The sequence below is a fragment of the Hyaena hyaena genome, unplaced genomic scaffold (genome assembly GCF_003009895.1).
Source record: "Hyaena hyaena isolate Hyena2069 unplaced genomic scaffold, ASM300989v1 scaffold_150, whole genome shotgun sequence".
Classification (NCBI taxonomy): Eukaryota; Metazoa; Chordata; class Mammalia; order Carnivora; family Hyaenidae; genus Hyaena; species Hyaena hyaena.
Genome location: NW_024080782.1, coordinates 1,244,621 through 1,260,460, shown reverse-complemented (window position 1 = coordinate 1,260,460; position 15,840 = coordinate 1,244,621). Strand labels below are relative to the sequence as shown.

The following is a 15,840-nucleotide window of genomic DNA, read 5'->3' as shown; positions in this document are numbered from 1 at the left end:
GCATGTATAGGAGGATTAGGAGGAACTTAACAGAGGACCATGGGGGAAAAGAAGGGGAAAAATAGTGGAGAAGAGGGAGGGAGGCAAACCATGAGAGACTCTTGAATACTGAGAACAAACTGAGGGCTGGAGGGGGAGGGGGAGGGGGGTGATGGGCATGGAAGAGGGCATTTGTGGGGATGAGCACTGGGTGTTATGTGGAAACCAACTTGACAATAAACTATTAAAATAAAATAAAAATAAAATTTAACTCCTAAAAAAAAAAGAATGAACCCTTGGTGTTTGTTTAACAAACAAGCAAGCAACTAAGCATATTTCCAGCTCAAGATTTACCAAAAAGCACTAGAAACAATGGTCAGCCTATTACCTAAAGTACCACTGTGAGCCCCAAGGTTGTGATGTTAAGATACTGAAAGGAACCAGAGCTCTTTGGAGAAATAGCTAATTCAAAGTCTGGAGTAGGAAATGGGTAAAAAAAGAAAAAAAACCAAAAAACTTAAAGCAAGGAAGTAAGGAGAGTATCAGATACTCCTAGGATTTTTGCCAAAAGAATCCTAAGGAGCATGTTGAAGGGTCTTCTACTGGGTTTTGGAAAATAGCATCATCAATAAGGACGATAATTACTATTGATTGAAACACAACAGGTAAGTTTGCACTGATGAGTTCATAATGAAACTAAAAAATAAAAATAAAATAAAATAAAAAATAAAAATGAATAGATCATCTTAGGAAGATGCTAGTGAACCAGCTGATTATTTTGAAAATAGGTAGAGTTTTAGAATCTCACATTTATCTTACCCTTTGCCTTAAAATATTTTTTAAATTGAAGTGTAATTAATATGCAGTGTTATATTAGTTTTAGGTGTATAATATGTTAACAATTCTATATGCTTATCTATACTGCTCTTGATTCCCTTCACCTGTTTCATACATCCCGCCACCTACCTTCCCTCTGGCAACCACCAGCTCTCTGTATTTGAGTCTTTTTTTTTTTTTTTTTTTTTACTCTTCTTTTTGGTTCTGTTTTGTTTCTTAAATTCAAGTGATTTCACTTAAAATTATACCCTCTAAGTCCATTTATGTTGCTACAAATGGCAAGATATCATTCCTTTTTATGGCTGAATAATATTCCACTGTATGTATGTATGTATGTATGTGTATCTATACATATATATATGTCTACAGGCAGATATACCACATCTTCTTTATTCATTCATCTATCCATGGATGCTTGTGTTGCTTCCATAACTTGGCTATTGTAAATAATGCTATAATAAACATAGGAGTATATATATCTTTTTGAATTAGTGTATTTATTTTCTTTGGATGAATACCCTGTAGTGGAATTACTAGATCTTATAGTAACTCTATTTTTAACATTTTGAGGAACCTCCCTACTGTTTTCCACAATGGCTGTACCAATTTGCATTCCAACTCACAGTGTAGGAGGGTTCTGTTTTTCCTCCACATCCTCCCCAACCCCTGTCATTTCTTATGTTTTTGATTTTAGCCATTCTGACAGGTGTGAAATGATATCTCATTATAGTTTTAATTTGAATTTCCCTGATGATGAGTGATGTTGAGCATCTTTTCATGTGTCTGTTGGCCATCTGTATGTCTTCTTTGGAAAAATGTCTGTTTAGGTTTTCTTTCCATTTTTGAATCAGATTATTGTTTTTTGTTGTGTGTGTGTGTGTGTGTGTGTGTGTGTTTGGTGTTGAGTTGTAGAGTTTCTTTATATATTTGGGATATTAACCCCTTACCAGATGTATGATTTGCAAACATCTCCCAGTTAGTAGGTTGCATTTTTGCTTTGTTGATGGTTTCCTTTACTGTGCAAAGGCTTTTTATTTTGGTATAGCCACAATAGTTTACTTTTGCTTTTGCTTCCCTTGCCTTAGGAGACATCTAGAAAAAAATGTTTCTAGGACCGATGTCAAAGAAATTATTATCTATGTTTTCTTCCAGGAGTTTCACAATTGCGCCAAAAATAATAAAATACCTAGATATCGTACCCTTTTCTATGTGAACTTTAGGATAATGGAACAGTAGTTGAAGGGAAGTTTTGTTAATAATCTTCTAGTAATAAGGAGGAATAATAGAATTAAAATATCACAGTTTTGCTCCCCTATGTGAATTGATCTAGGCCTTGAGCCGACCTGGTGGAAATGAGATAAAGTCAGATTGTATGTGGCTCCTCTGGGGATTCACACTACCATTGATGGGTCTCACCATGTCACCCTATGCAGTACCAGTTTATAAGTGACCTAGGATACAGGCACGTGTTAATCTACACCACAGTGGTGTAATGAATAAAGTCTGGACTGTAGGCTACTCTACAGGACAGAGGACCTAGTTTCTTTTAACGTGCATTTCAAGGAAAACAAAAGATGAATTAAAAAGACCTTTAAAACTTATCAACTGAATGCCACATGTGGATCTTACTTGGATCCCGGTACAAAATGTAAAAAACAAAACCGTATTTATGAATTAGTTGGAGTTTTGGTCATGGACTGGACATTTAATACTATTAAAGCATTAGTTTTTTGTTGTGAGTACATAATTTTAAAAAGAATTTCTGTATTTTGGAGATACTTATTGGAGTATTTATGGATTAAATGATGTGATGTCTGGTATTCACTTTAAATTCATAGGCCAGCAGCAGACAGACAAATATGGGTTGATAGAGGAAACAGGATTGGTAGGAGTTGATTGGCACCTGTGGTTCACGCAACCGTTCTGTCTTTTGTATATGTTTAATGTTTCCCATGGTGAAAAAGTTTAAAAACAAAACAAAGTCAACATATTTGGGATCATCTTGCTCATTCCTTCACTGAGTTTGTTCTGTGGTGGTAACTCTGAATTCTCAGGGATGTTGTTTCTACCATGTATTCATCAAATGGATATTTTTTAGCAACCTTTACTGGTATTACGTAGTCCAGGAAGAAGGTGCCTGCTACGAGAAGTTTAGAATCTGTTTGGAAGACCACACACGTGGGCACAAAACAGCTCTAAACCAGCCAGGCATCACTGGATGTTGAATGGATTACGCAGGCTGTAAGCTGTCTAGGGCTTAGATCACTCTCTCCCATACCCACAGTCTGCATTTCAATCATCTTGTGTTTTCTACATGCAGGGGTCCTTTTTGGAACTTAGAGTGTAAGTGTGTAAAATATCAAGCCATTGGTCTTTTGTAATGAATTGAATAATATCCCTTGACTAATAGGCATAAAAAAAAAAGATTGCAGGTTGAAGTATGGCTAGTATAGTAAATTCTGAAATGCAGGGACAATCCCTGGTCAGTTAGTGTTAACATTTATATTTCATTCTAGTTGGAAACAAGTGTTTTTGTTTTATTTATTTATTTAAAAATTTTTAAACATTTATTTATTATTGAGAAACAGAGACAGAGCATGAACATGGGAGGGACATAGAGAGGGGGAGACATAGAATCTGAAGCTGGCTCCTGGCTTTGAGCTGTCAGCACAGAGCCCGACGCGGGGCTCGAACCCATGAGCAGTGAGATCATGACCTGAGCTGAAGTTGGACATTCAACCGGCTGAGCCACCCAGGCACCCCAGGAAACCAAGTTTTAAACATCACTGATTAATGCCTAAATATTTTAGGATGCGTGTTCAAAATCTCCTACATCGCCAATTTGGAGGACATCTCCACAATTTATTATCTACAAATGCCTATTTCTTAAGTGCCTTATCTACATATGTCCATAAATTTTAGTTAAGGTTCTGAATTTTCATAAACACTGTCTCCCTGGTCTGAGCTTTCCTGAGTACCTTGGCCAGGCAGCCAACTCTCGGCTGTATTAATATTAGTGATTAGCTTGAGTGGTTTCTTGAGGGCTTGTTCTCACTTTTTCACCATGAAGTCATGTGTGAATCTAGTTTTAGTTCAAGTAATAAACATTTGTTACATGCTTGGAAAAACCTTCTGACTAGACATGAGCTCATCTAAATGTTCACTTTTCACATATGCTGGTGGAAAAGGATATGGATGGAGGGAGAATTATTTTTATTTCCTTTATACATACGAGTGTAAAGTAATTTTCCAAAAACTCATGATATTGTCCCATTTTCTCTTGCTTCCAAAGCCGTGATTATCTTAAAGTCTGAGTTAACACAGCTGTCTCTCATTACCTTCAGGGCACAAGCATCCCTCCTCTCCCCCCAAGTGCCCTCTGAACGTTAAGAGTGTTTTCTTGGTTCAAAGGGAGCCTTTGCCTGGCTTGCCCACATTTAGCTCAAATCCTCCATCCATATAATTGGAAAATGCCATAAAATCAAAATGAGGGGCTGATTTCACGTAGGGACAGGAGAATTATGCGAGTTTGTCTAAATTATTTTTTTCTTTTTTGGAGATAAACTATGGTTGCTGACCAGTCCTATAATAATAACCTTTCATTATTCCATTAAGCTTCCTACTATTTACATCACTGAGGTTTTTTTTTAAATTTTGCTCTGTTGTTATAATTGAAGATGAATGTTCCAGTCTTACGCTAGCTGCATTTGAGACCAGGCACTGTCCAATTGAGGAAATCTCCTGAAACGGTAGTGGAAAAACCCCTCTCCTAGAGCTGTATAGAATTTGGTACTACAGAAAATGATTGGGCTCAGGGCTGGCTGGACATAGGTGATCCCAGCCCACATTTTGAGTCTTTTGTAAAGACAAGGTAGGCTTAGATCCGTGGTCCTTGAAATTGATTGCCCTTTAGGATTTCCTGGGGAAGTTAATAACAGGGCCCCACCCTTAGAAATTCTGATGAAATTCATCTGGGCAGGGTCTGGTTTCCTCTTTCGTTGTAAAGATCCCTGAGAAAATCCTAATGTGAGTAAGTCAGGGGTGAGAAACATCTGAGCATCTCAGAGTCACCTGGGGGATGCGATAAGCACAGATTGCTGAGCCTCGTGGTAGAGTTTTCTATGCAGTCAATTGGGGTATTAGCATTTCTAACCAGTGTCTAGGCAATGCTTGTGCTGCCTGCGAGTCTGGACACCTCTCTTTGACAAACACCCCATTAGATGGTCCCTGAGATTCCTTCCATGTCCTCTGTCCTGTGACCTGAGTCTGCAGGCCTGCCATGGTGGCCCCTTTGCAGAGGGATATGGCTGTTCCGGATGCAGGGCTGGTCGTGTGCTCTGCCTCCTGGCTTGTCCCGCAAGCAACACAGCTTGGGAGGAGGAGAAACTGCTTCCTCACCTAGATACCATTTGCCAGACCCTTGTAACTACTGCCCTTAAGGACCATCTTTTGGAACACACGAGTGGCTTTGAATCCTCCACTTGATGGTCTGTGCTGCAATCGAGCATTTCCTGTTGCTAAAACCCAACGAGCTTCATGTGGCCAGTCCCGAGGGACCTGTGGGGGAGCGGAGCCTAGTGATTTTTGCAGAATGAAAAACAGAACGCTATAAATATTCCTGACAGGGGATTCATTTGCTTTATCTTTATTAGATTGCCCAGAAGGCAATAATTGGTCTTTGGCAAACAGCAACGTGGAGACTGGTTGTAAAATTCCTCTGGCAACACTTAAGATGCCTCATTTGAATAGAGCAGAACACTCTTTAGAGGTCAGTCTGGCTTCAAAGGCTCGTACATAGTTTTAACAGAGTGGACAGAGGATGGACTGGGACAGTATTTGAAGTCTTTTTTTCTCTCTCCTTTCCTGTCCAGGATGACAAGGATTTGGTGCATGAATTTGTAGTGGCTGAAGGTCTGACGTGTTTGATCAAGGTGGGAGCTGAGGCAGACCAGAACTATCAGAACTACATTCTGAGGGGTAAGTTCTGATGTTCCCACTGCAAGGGGGCCTGGCATTGCCTCCAGACACTTCGATGTTGAGAGCTTTTAAAAAGACTCGGATTACAGAGTTAGTAGTTAAAGATACCCCATAGCAAAAGATGATACTTCCTTCAGGATTTATCACTTCCTGGTAACTAATTAGTGACTGAGCGAGTGTTACTGATTTTTACCTAACATCTCTTCCCTGGTTACTAGGAAAAATCTCTTTCACACTAAGTTCTCGACAATCTCTTTGGTAAGGAAAGGAACAAATCTCTTTGGTAAGGGGGCCTGCATTTCAGCAGAAAGTCACCCAAAACCAAAGAGGCCAACTTACTTCCTGGGAACGCTAACTTGGGTTATTACTGAGAGTGCTTGTCAGCAGTACACATTCCTCACTGGGTTTTCCTGTTTGTGACTTGGTAGGTTTAGGGTGGGCCCAGAACTTGGATTTTAAGGAATGATTCTGAAAGCTACCTGTATAATTTTATTTTTTTTAAAGTTTATTTTGGGGGGGGGGTGGGACAGGAAGGGGAGAGAGGAAATTCCAAGTAAGCTTTGCGCTATCAGCGCAGAGCCCAACTCAGTGTTTGATCCCATGAACCACGAGATCATGACCTGAGCCAAAGATCAAAAGGCATTCAACTGACTGAGCCACTCAAGTGCCCCTCATTTTTTTAAAAGTGAGGTACATGTAGAGTTTGAAGCATTGATTCATGTTCCCATTCATAAAGTTAATGCTCTTTGGTTATAATATTTTTGTCCACCTTCACATAAATAATTTTATTTGATCCCATAAAAATGTGACAGGGGAGAGCAGGAATTACTAGGTTGGACTGTAAGAAATGATGGCTATCAACAGTTTTGACTGTAGGGCAAAGGAGAGATTTAATATAGTTCAGTATGATCTCCATTTTGCAACTGGAAGATTTGAGACTCAAAGATGTGGAGTAGTTGCCCAATGAAGTCCCTTTCTGTTGGGCACGGTCAAGCAGGGGCCGTGCCTGGGGGGATCATCTCGTCTCTTCTCCACATATACCTGCAACCCCACAGCTCTATCTCCCGTGTTCACAAAGGGGGAAAAATACCACTTTTCCTTTTCCCTTGGGTGAAGGAGAAGTATGTGAAACATGATTTAGTATCACATGTCCATGGTTAGGCTTGAATGAGACCAGCAAAGTGAAACCGTCTCCTGCAGTTCCGGTTGTGTTTTGCCCTGAGGAGAAGCCTCCTGTTCTGTGGTGTTACCCAGCACAGTGAACTGGGTCTTTCCCTCTTGGACCCTGTCTCTGGGGAGCCACAGCAGCAAAAAGTGAGAGAGAAAAAACTTAGGGCTCATTAAGAAAAAAAAATATTAAGGACGTATTTTCTTTTTTTTTTTCCCCCATGATATGCACTTTATTTTTATTTATTTATTTACAAATAGTTTATTGTCAAATTAGTTTCCACATAACACTCAGTGCTCATCCCCACAGTGCCCTCCTCCATGCCCCTCCCCCCTCCCCCCCACATCCATCAGTCCTCAGTTTTTGTCAGCATTCAAGAGTCTCTCATGGTTTGCCTCTCTCCCTTTCCCCCACCATTTCCCCCCTTCTTCTCCCCCTTGTTCCTCCATCAAGTTCCTCCTAATCCTCCTATACGTGCAAACATATGATATTTGTCCTTCTCTGCCTGACTTATTTCGCTCAGCATAACACCCTCAAGGTCCATCCATGTTGCTACACATGGCCAGATTTCATTGTTTCTCATTGCCATGTAGTATTCCATGGTATAGTTAAACCACATCTTCTTGATCCATTCATCTGTTGATGGACACTTAGGCTCTTTCCATGTTTTAGCTATTGTTGAGAGTGCTGCTATGAACATTGGGGTCCATGTGCTCCTATGCCTCAGCATTTCTGTATCCCTTGGGTCAATTCCTAGCAGTGCTATTGCTGGGTCATAGGGGAGTTCTATTGTTAGTTTTAAGGACGTATTTTCAAGGCAGCGCTAATGTTGTCTGTTCTTCTTGATAAATGCCAAATGTGTGTGAGAGCGTGTTCCTCAGCCTTCCACTTCTCCATGGTGCGTGGGAGGTTGGGGAGTCGCCTCTTTCCACCCACCTTCAATCTTTTTCTGGGTGTGAGGTTGATCCTCATGACGAGCTGTTAGTAGAGATGGCTTAAGGATGAATTTGATGATTTCTCTCCCCATAATGAAAACATGGAAACTTCTGGGATGTGTGTAGGCAAATGAACCACACACTTGGTCCCACTCTTGCCTCTCAATGTTGCCTCTCTTCTTTGTGTCTGAGGAGATTCTCATCCTTAGCTTTCGTTTCACATGAGTCCAACACCTAGAATGGGGGAAGGCACAGAGATAAGGGTAAGGGAAACTCCTTTAGTTTATTTTCCACCTGACTTATGGATGTTCGTAAGTTGAAACTTCTGGAAGGAAATAAACCTAAAATTACCTGATCTTGAAAAGTGAGTCCACACAGTAGGGTTTTTTGTTATGTTTAAAGTACACACACACACACACTCACACACACACACCTGTCTATAAAACTAATATTATAACCATCTATGGATTTAATTTCTTGTGACCCTTATATAGGAGTGTGTGTGTATATGTGTGTATTCTTATAGGGAAAACCATGAGCATAATTCTCCACATTGATCTACAGCCAAGTCTGAGTTGAGGAGGATGGCCCTATTAGCTGGAGTTAGCCCTTAGCAGAAAGGCCACATTTTTGTCAGAAGCTCCTTGCAGATGTCTCGCACAGGTTGGAGCTGGGTCATACCACCACCTGTAGCTGCAAGGGAGGCTGGCAGATGATTTGGCTTCCTGGACTCTTGGGGGTGGAGGTGGGGGCAACAAGGGAGAAAGGAGTGGCCGTAGGCCTGAGGGTTACCAGTGCTGGCCACACAGACTGAGTTAAGAGGAAAGATCTCAGCCCTCACTCCCTCCTAACTGAGGGCAGGGAAAACAGCGGCTGCACAAGGCCCCGGTGGTGAACTGTGTGAATTGTGTTGCCTGGTTGAGAAAGACGTTACTGACCTAGAATACTTCAGCAAGACTCTCTTCCTTAATGCTTTTCGTTAACCTGGCACTGGTTTATTAACTTGCAGTTTGCAGATCAGGAAGGTGCCAGAGTCAGTTCTCACATTTCTAAGAATCAGGATACCCAAACCCAACTAGGGGTGAGTCCTGTCAACCGTGTGCTGCTTCTCTGTGTAGAAAATGCCACCAAGGTCAAACCCTTGCTGCAGACCCCTCTTCCTAAAGTATGAGGAGGCTCCACCCTTTCACTGCCACCACCAGGGCCTTGCCTTCCGATTTTTCCTTTCCGGGTGTGTTTGTTTATTGAAGGCCTGAAGCTTCCCAGGTGTGCCCTGGAGAATGAACAAGTACTCATTCCATTCCAGGTTGCTACGAGATGTTCTGTTTTCCATGAAATGGAGGTGCCTTTGCCTGCCTGTGCCTCTTGAGCTAAGTCTCCGTAGACTCAGTGTGACCAGGGCACTGTGTGCAAACATCAGCACATTTTGATGTATCTGTCCAGAATCCGTGCCAGGAAGGTACCTTCTGAGGGATGTAAATGACAGATTTCTCAGGGTGTGACTTTTGTGTTTTTATATAAGGAAACTATCATTTTTCCTAGCCCGCATGCTGAGTCACCCCTTCCTGACTTTGAAGAACTTCTCTTGTAGATGGTGATCAGCTGCCGGCAGAACACCAGACATTTGCAGTCAAGGACAACCTTTGAATTGCCTCTTTGTTTAACCGCATTTCAACCATATTACCTTGGGTGAAGTATGGTGAGGCCAGATGCAGATGCAGGGAGAAAGTGCAGAGTGTTTTATAGTTTTGTAACTCACAGTTCCCTGAGAACATGGAGTGCCCCACAGAGGCCACGCAGGAGAAACATGGGGGTCAGTCATGAGGCAGGGGGAGAGGGCGAGGGTGAGCACCTTTGTTGCTGTTGCCTTGGGAAGAAGCTGGTAGGGTGGGGTAAGCTGGCTTACCCTGGAGCAGTTAGGGTAGAAGTGTCATGGCCTACACCATGAGAGCCCAACATGGCAGGTGGCAGGGGGTGTGCACTTCAGCTGCTCAAGAGCTGACCGCCCTCTACCCAGAGCCTCAGAACCGCATCAAAATCCTGGCAGGGAGGGTGTGCCTGCATGGTTACCTCAGGAGCTCTGCTCTGTGGGACCACGTGTGGGTCCCCCAGATCCAAAGGAAACAAGAGCATTTGGAGAACCCAGTGCTTTCCACATCTGCTTTTAGAACTCGATTAATTTATCTTTATTTTTGTGCTCAGCTGTCTGTCAGCCTTTTTTTTTTTTTTTTTCCCCAAAAGGCCCAGGAATGTGTTGCTTTTAGTAGCAGATGTATCTGCTGAGCAGTAAAGATAGGTTTTGAGTTATGGTGTAGCCAAGTGCTCTCCAAAAATGTGAGCCGGCTGCTGGGAAGAAGTCTAAATGCACAACATGCAGAAATAATATTTATCCGACTTATTATTCTTGGATGGTCTAAAGCTAATGATCTAAAGTTTTTCGTGATAGCCAGTATTTAATGTAAGTCTCCTGTGGACTTTTGTACCAAACAATTATTCTTATTAAACTAGGACCTCGAATGGTATATTCCTGGGAACTTTCTGCACACATCCTGTGCCTTCATTGGGGGCCCCTTTCCAGCCCTGGGAATGTGACGATGAAAGCAAGATACAGGCATGCCCTGGCCCCTTCACCTGTTGTATCTCGTACACCTTATCTATTTAGAAAGTATGTTTAGGTGATCAGCTTCGGGGCCGGGGGTGGGGGAAGAGAAAAGAGATGAGAAGAATCAGTGAGACCAGCTGCCTTTGCTGGCTGTACTTCAAGGAAAGCTGCCTCTTAAGGGCTAGTTTTACATGGAGAAATCTGATTTGATCCTATCACCTGGAAGAAAGTACCCACTAATCATAAAACACCGCTGTTGTTATCAGAGCCGGGTAAGGCCTTAGAACTCCTATATCTCAACCCTTTCATTTTAGGAGAAAACTGTAGTTATTTTCTTGGTCCCTATAATGCATCTTAAAAAATAGTTTCATGCCTGTCAACATTTAAAAGTCAGAGCATGTGATGTAAAAAAAAAAAAAAAAAATCCAGATTTCAGGTTTTTTTGGGAAAACTGGAACCAGAATATTTCAGTGCCTTGCCAAACATCCCTTAACTATATTCCACTCTGGGAGGAAAATGCCTTCCATGTTAGGGGATCTCTTAATGAGACTTCTGCCTGGGGGGGTGGGGGGGAGGGTTGTCGGCACCAGCATCGCCGGGGACAGATCCACTATAGACAGAGTGGAAAGAGATTTGTCATCTTGGGAGGTGGTGGTGCAAAAATGATCAAATGGTGTTTAAACCAAAATCTTCCTTCCTGGAAAAACTTAGAAGTCGTTGTTTTTGGCTTTTCAGAACAGAGGAGGAAGACAGAGATTTGGTTCAGGCTATAGACTGGGAGCATAGGAAGGCCCCAAAGTGGGGGCATGGGAGCAGAAGTGGGGAGCTCCTCACTTCCTGAACCAAACTCCGGTCCTTGGTACTGTGTTGACTCAGGAATGGCAGGGCTTTACTCTCTACTCCCTTACCCTGGTCTGGACACATGCCTGCCCTGTCTTGGAGGAATCTTCCTCCCCTGAGATGAGTACATTGGAATGCCTGGTCAGGACTTAAGGGCTCAATTGTGGCAGCCACATGGCCAGACTTTGGTGTGGATGACACAGTTGCACAGGTATCTGGGTCACCACCCAGACTGTCACCAGCCCCTGGGGGTTGAAGCCACTGTCAGTGATGGAGTTCTTTCTCACTAGGTGTCCCTCCTCACGCTAAGTCCATGTGACTGGGACTGTCCCAGTAGGGAATCATGTTGACTGGCACAAATTGGCAGGCCTGTGAGGCGAAACTGAACCTGCAGGTACTTTATTTACCTAATATAGTATGCTAAAATTTTTAATAATAGTTATGAATATTTATTTTTACTATTCTTTGGTGTTTATTTTGAGAGAGAGAGCATGCAAGCTGGGGGAGGGGCAGACAGGGAGAGAGAGGGAGAGCGAATCACACACAGGCTCCTCACTGTCAGCGCAGAGCCTGAACTCAAGAACCATGAGGTCATGACCTGAGTGAAACCAAGAGTCTGTAGCTTAACCGACTGAGCCACCCAGGCAGCACAGTTAGGAACATTTACAAATTGGGAGATTGGACATAATTATGGATTTATGGCTTATTTGGTAAAGCCAAAGGGTCCTCATTGCTGCATGGCCATAATTGGCGAGAGTGAGAAGTTGTTTCCTTCCCATGGGGCTCATGGGCTCTGTTTACCTCCGTTTCCACCACTCTTCTGTGTTGCCCCTGGGTTGTTCTGCTTTGTCGCCTCTGTGCCCCACAGGCATGTGAAATCACAGTCTGTGAAACCAGGATTGCAGTGATGTAAAGTGGAAGAGGCTAGCTCTGTCATAGCCGGGCATAAGTTGTACTGTCATTGCTGCTTCGTGAACTTGGATCTCAAGTCCAACATGAGGAATCTATCCCACCCTGGCATTTCTTTTTTGTCTTTCTTTTTTTTTTTTTTAATGTTTGTTTTTAAGGGAGAGAGAGACAGAGCGTGAGTGGAGCTGAATGGAGGCAGAATGGAGGCAATCTAAGATGGATGTGTCTGAAAAGAAAACAGTGTAAAACTGAGTGATACACAGATTTTTCTTAAAACAGAAATAGCCTTTTATAATTTCTTTTTATGGTGCAGTTTGTGGATGTACAAGAGTATGGAAAGCAAATGGCATACAAAGAAAAAAACAAAATCACCTATGATCCTACTAAACAAAGATAAAAAACATTTTCTACTCACACATATACATGCCTGCTTCACACATGCCTTTTACAAAAATGAAGTGTCTTTAAGTATGTTGTCAGCTGTGTCTCCCAGAAGGAGTGCCTTGAAAATACACACCTTGGAAGCTGGCTTTGTGACATATCTGAGACCTTGGTACAATTATTTACCTTCTTTAAACTGCAGCTTCTAGGGAGATAATGCCTACTTTATAAGAGTGTCATGAAGGTTAAAGAGCTCATAGAAAGACCCGAATAAAGGATTGGACAGTAACTGTGACAGTTATTATCAATAGAAATCAGTGATATCAGTGCAGTAACAACCTGTTATGGGCTGAGTTGTGTACTTCCCCCAAATTCGTATGCTGAAGTCTTAACCCCCAGGACCTCTGGATATGACTGTATTTGAAGATGGGGCCTTTATTTTTATTTTTAAATATTTATTTATTTTTGAGAGAGAGGGAGAGAGAGAGAGAGACAGACAGACAGAATGTGACCAGGAGAGGGGAAGAGAGAGAGGGAGACACAGAATCCGAAACAGTCTCCAGGCTCTGAGCTGTCAGCACAGAGCCCAATGCAGGGCTGGAACCCACGGATCATGAGAACATGATCTGAACCAAAGTCATACGTTTAACTGACTGAGCCACCCCAGGCACCCTATTGAAGATGGGTCCTTTAAAGAGGTGCTTAAAATGAGATCATTAGGGTGGACCCCAATCCAGTATGACTAGTGTCCTTATCCAAAGAGATAAAGACAGATCTGGGGGTGGGGGGGGGGAGTTGGGGAGGCACGTGAACACGCAAGGAGAAGACAGCCATATAAACCAAGGAGAGAGGTCTCAGAACGAATGAATCATGCTAACACCTTGATCTTGGATTGGCCATTTCCAAAACTGAGAAATTTCTGCTGCCTACACCCCTAGTATGTGGTATTTGTTACAGCAGCTTGAGCAGACTGATACACATTGTAGCACACAACCCTCTGGGAGTTGCTCGTATGTTACCTGGCGTGAAAGTCCTGAGGATAAAGTTGTGTTGGAAGGCACCTTGTTTGGGATTCGATCATTGTCCTGAGAAAGGATATGGGAATTTATGCTCCCAGCCACGTTCCCTTCTGTTTATTTGCTCCAGCTCTGGGGTGATCCTTCTCTGTGATCATTGTTAGTCCTGGTGATTAGGGCACCCTTATTAGTAACAGTGAATTTTATACTCCTTTTTAATAAGTGGTTTGTAATTTTGGTTGTCACCATGTTAAATCTGTTGATTACTTTGGGAAGAATTGACATCTTTATCTGAAAATTCAAACCACTGCTTACATGCTCTTCTGTGTCCCGGAGCAAATCCTTTTCAGGAATAAAACTCCAGTATGTAGTCATCAGACTCCTGTGTGAGATGTTGGTTTCCTTAAAGAATTTTACGCATGTTCCTCTTTGGTGTTTTCGTATTTATCCTTATTTGTCTCATTCTTTTTTTTTTTTTTTTTTTTTACAAATAGTTTATTGTCAAATTAGTTTCTACATAACACTCAGTGCTCATCCCCAAAGTGCCCTCCTCCATGCTATTTGTCTCATTCTTGAACCGGGCCTGATATTTCCCACATTGATAGGGGTGAGTGAGAAAATGGTTTTGGGCCCTTTTCTTGTTGACTTGTTCTGTAAATTGGGTTTTGGAGTGTTAGTTCCTGAGAAGGGGCTTTCTCACCCTGCCCCCATGCTTGGGTGTGTTTTGCTGCAAACAGGGAACACTCTGAGTCTGGGGCCTGGGTTCCTTATTTGTAGCAACAGCTTGGTGAAGACAGAGAGAGTTAGCTCTTTGTCCTCGGTATTTACACATTTGAATCTTCTCTTTTTGCACCTAGACTAGGCAGCTACCTGACGGAGGTTTGGTCCGCAGCGCCGGGCATCACCGGCCCGCTGTCGCAGGTGGGCCATGTGAAGTGGGAGGGCACAGTCCTCATGTTCTGCTTGTTTCGTGTTTCCCGTGTGAAACCAATGCTTTTGGCGTCTAATGTTCACTGTGCCCTGGCTGTGCCTGACTTCAGCCTGACCTTGTGCTCGGCGCCTCGGTGCACCGTTGGTGATGTGCCTGCAGGTGGGACGAGCCGCGCTGCTGAGGACTTTGGTCAGGGCCGGCAAAACCACAGCCCGTCCTGAGCGGGGAGGGAGGCCGAATTCTTCTTGCCGCTCTTGGTGGGTGATGGCAGGAATGCCACCCCCAGAGGGCTCTGAGTGTCCCATCTGTGACCCTCTTATCACCTCGCCATCTCCACTGTGCATCAGGCCTGCACCCCATTTAAAAAAACTGAGTCAGAGAGGGGTGCCTGGGTGGTTCCGTTGGTTGAGCAGCCGACTCTTGGTTTCGGCTCAGGTCATGATCTTGCAGTTTGTGGGGTCAAGTCCCACGTCGGGCTCTGCATTGACAGCACGGATTCTGTTTGGGCTTCTGTCTTCCCCTCTTTCTCTGCCCCTTACAGAAAACCACTAAATAACAACACCAAAACCTGAGTCAGAGAATAGCTGGGAGGTGCAGTTCTGTCCTCTTCCAGCCCATCTGTGCGCAGGGGCCATAAATGGGCTCACACTGGGGTGGTTCACGCCTCTCCATCGGCCTGCCCAGATCATGGGATACCATGCCTTAGTTCAGCTTTTCTCCGTGATCTTATGTAACACTGCGTTTTCCAAAAGAGGGGCTTGGATGCTGGCCCAGGGTTCCCCTTGGGCCCACTGCAATCTCTCATGTGTGCCAATGGGCCTCAGAGCGGGCAGTGTGTGGTTGGCTACCCCTTGCGTCACGACCGATGGAACCTCTTCTCCGCTGGTGCTTCTCTTTGGTCATCTGGGTAGATTGGTAGGCACATAGCTTGGAGGATGCTTGTGTGGTGCCGTTTTTTCCGGCTGCGTTACTGAATCCTTGCTGCCTGCAGTCTGTGCCCTGGCACAGCCTTGGTCTGCAGTGCCATGCATGGCAGTGGGCACGTCAGGAGGATGAGGAAACTCGAGGAAGCAGTGAAAGGCTAGAGCTGGTTCCTGACCTCTGATGGGACAAAGTGCCCTTTGCTTTTCCTCCGGGTGCTCAGGTGAGAGAGGAAGTTTCTGGGAGAGACTGCAGGTGACATGCAGGACCTGAGCCCCTCACCACCAAATAGCAGCCAGTAGGCTATTTGCCTTCAGTTTCTTTTTAAAAAAAATTTAAGATTT

The 15,840-nt window shown here is 43.5% G+C and overlaps 1 protein-coding gene across 3 annotated transcripts in view; it reads left to right on the top strand.

The window, feature by feature from the left end:
- The window catches only part of FHOD3 (formin homology 2 domain containing 3), a 467,989-nt gene that overhangs the window by 202,121 nt on the left and 250,028 nt on the right, over positions 1–15,840 (top strand). For all 3 annotated transcript variants that reach the window (XM_039238974.1, XM_039238973.1, XM_039238972.1), the window contains exon 5: positions 5,688–5,793. In XM_039238974.1, the coding sequence (XP_039094905.1) occupies positions 5,688–5,793 (106 nt within the window). The remainder of the gene's footprint in view (positions 1–5,687; positions 5,794–15,840) is intronic.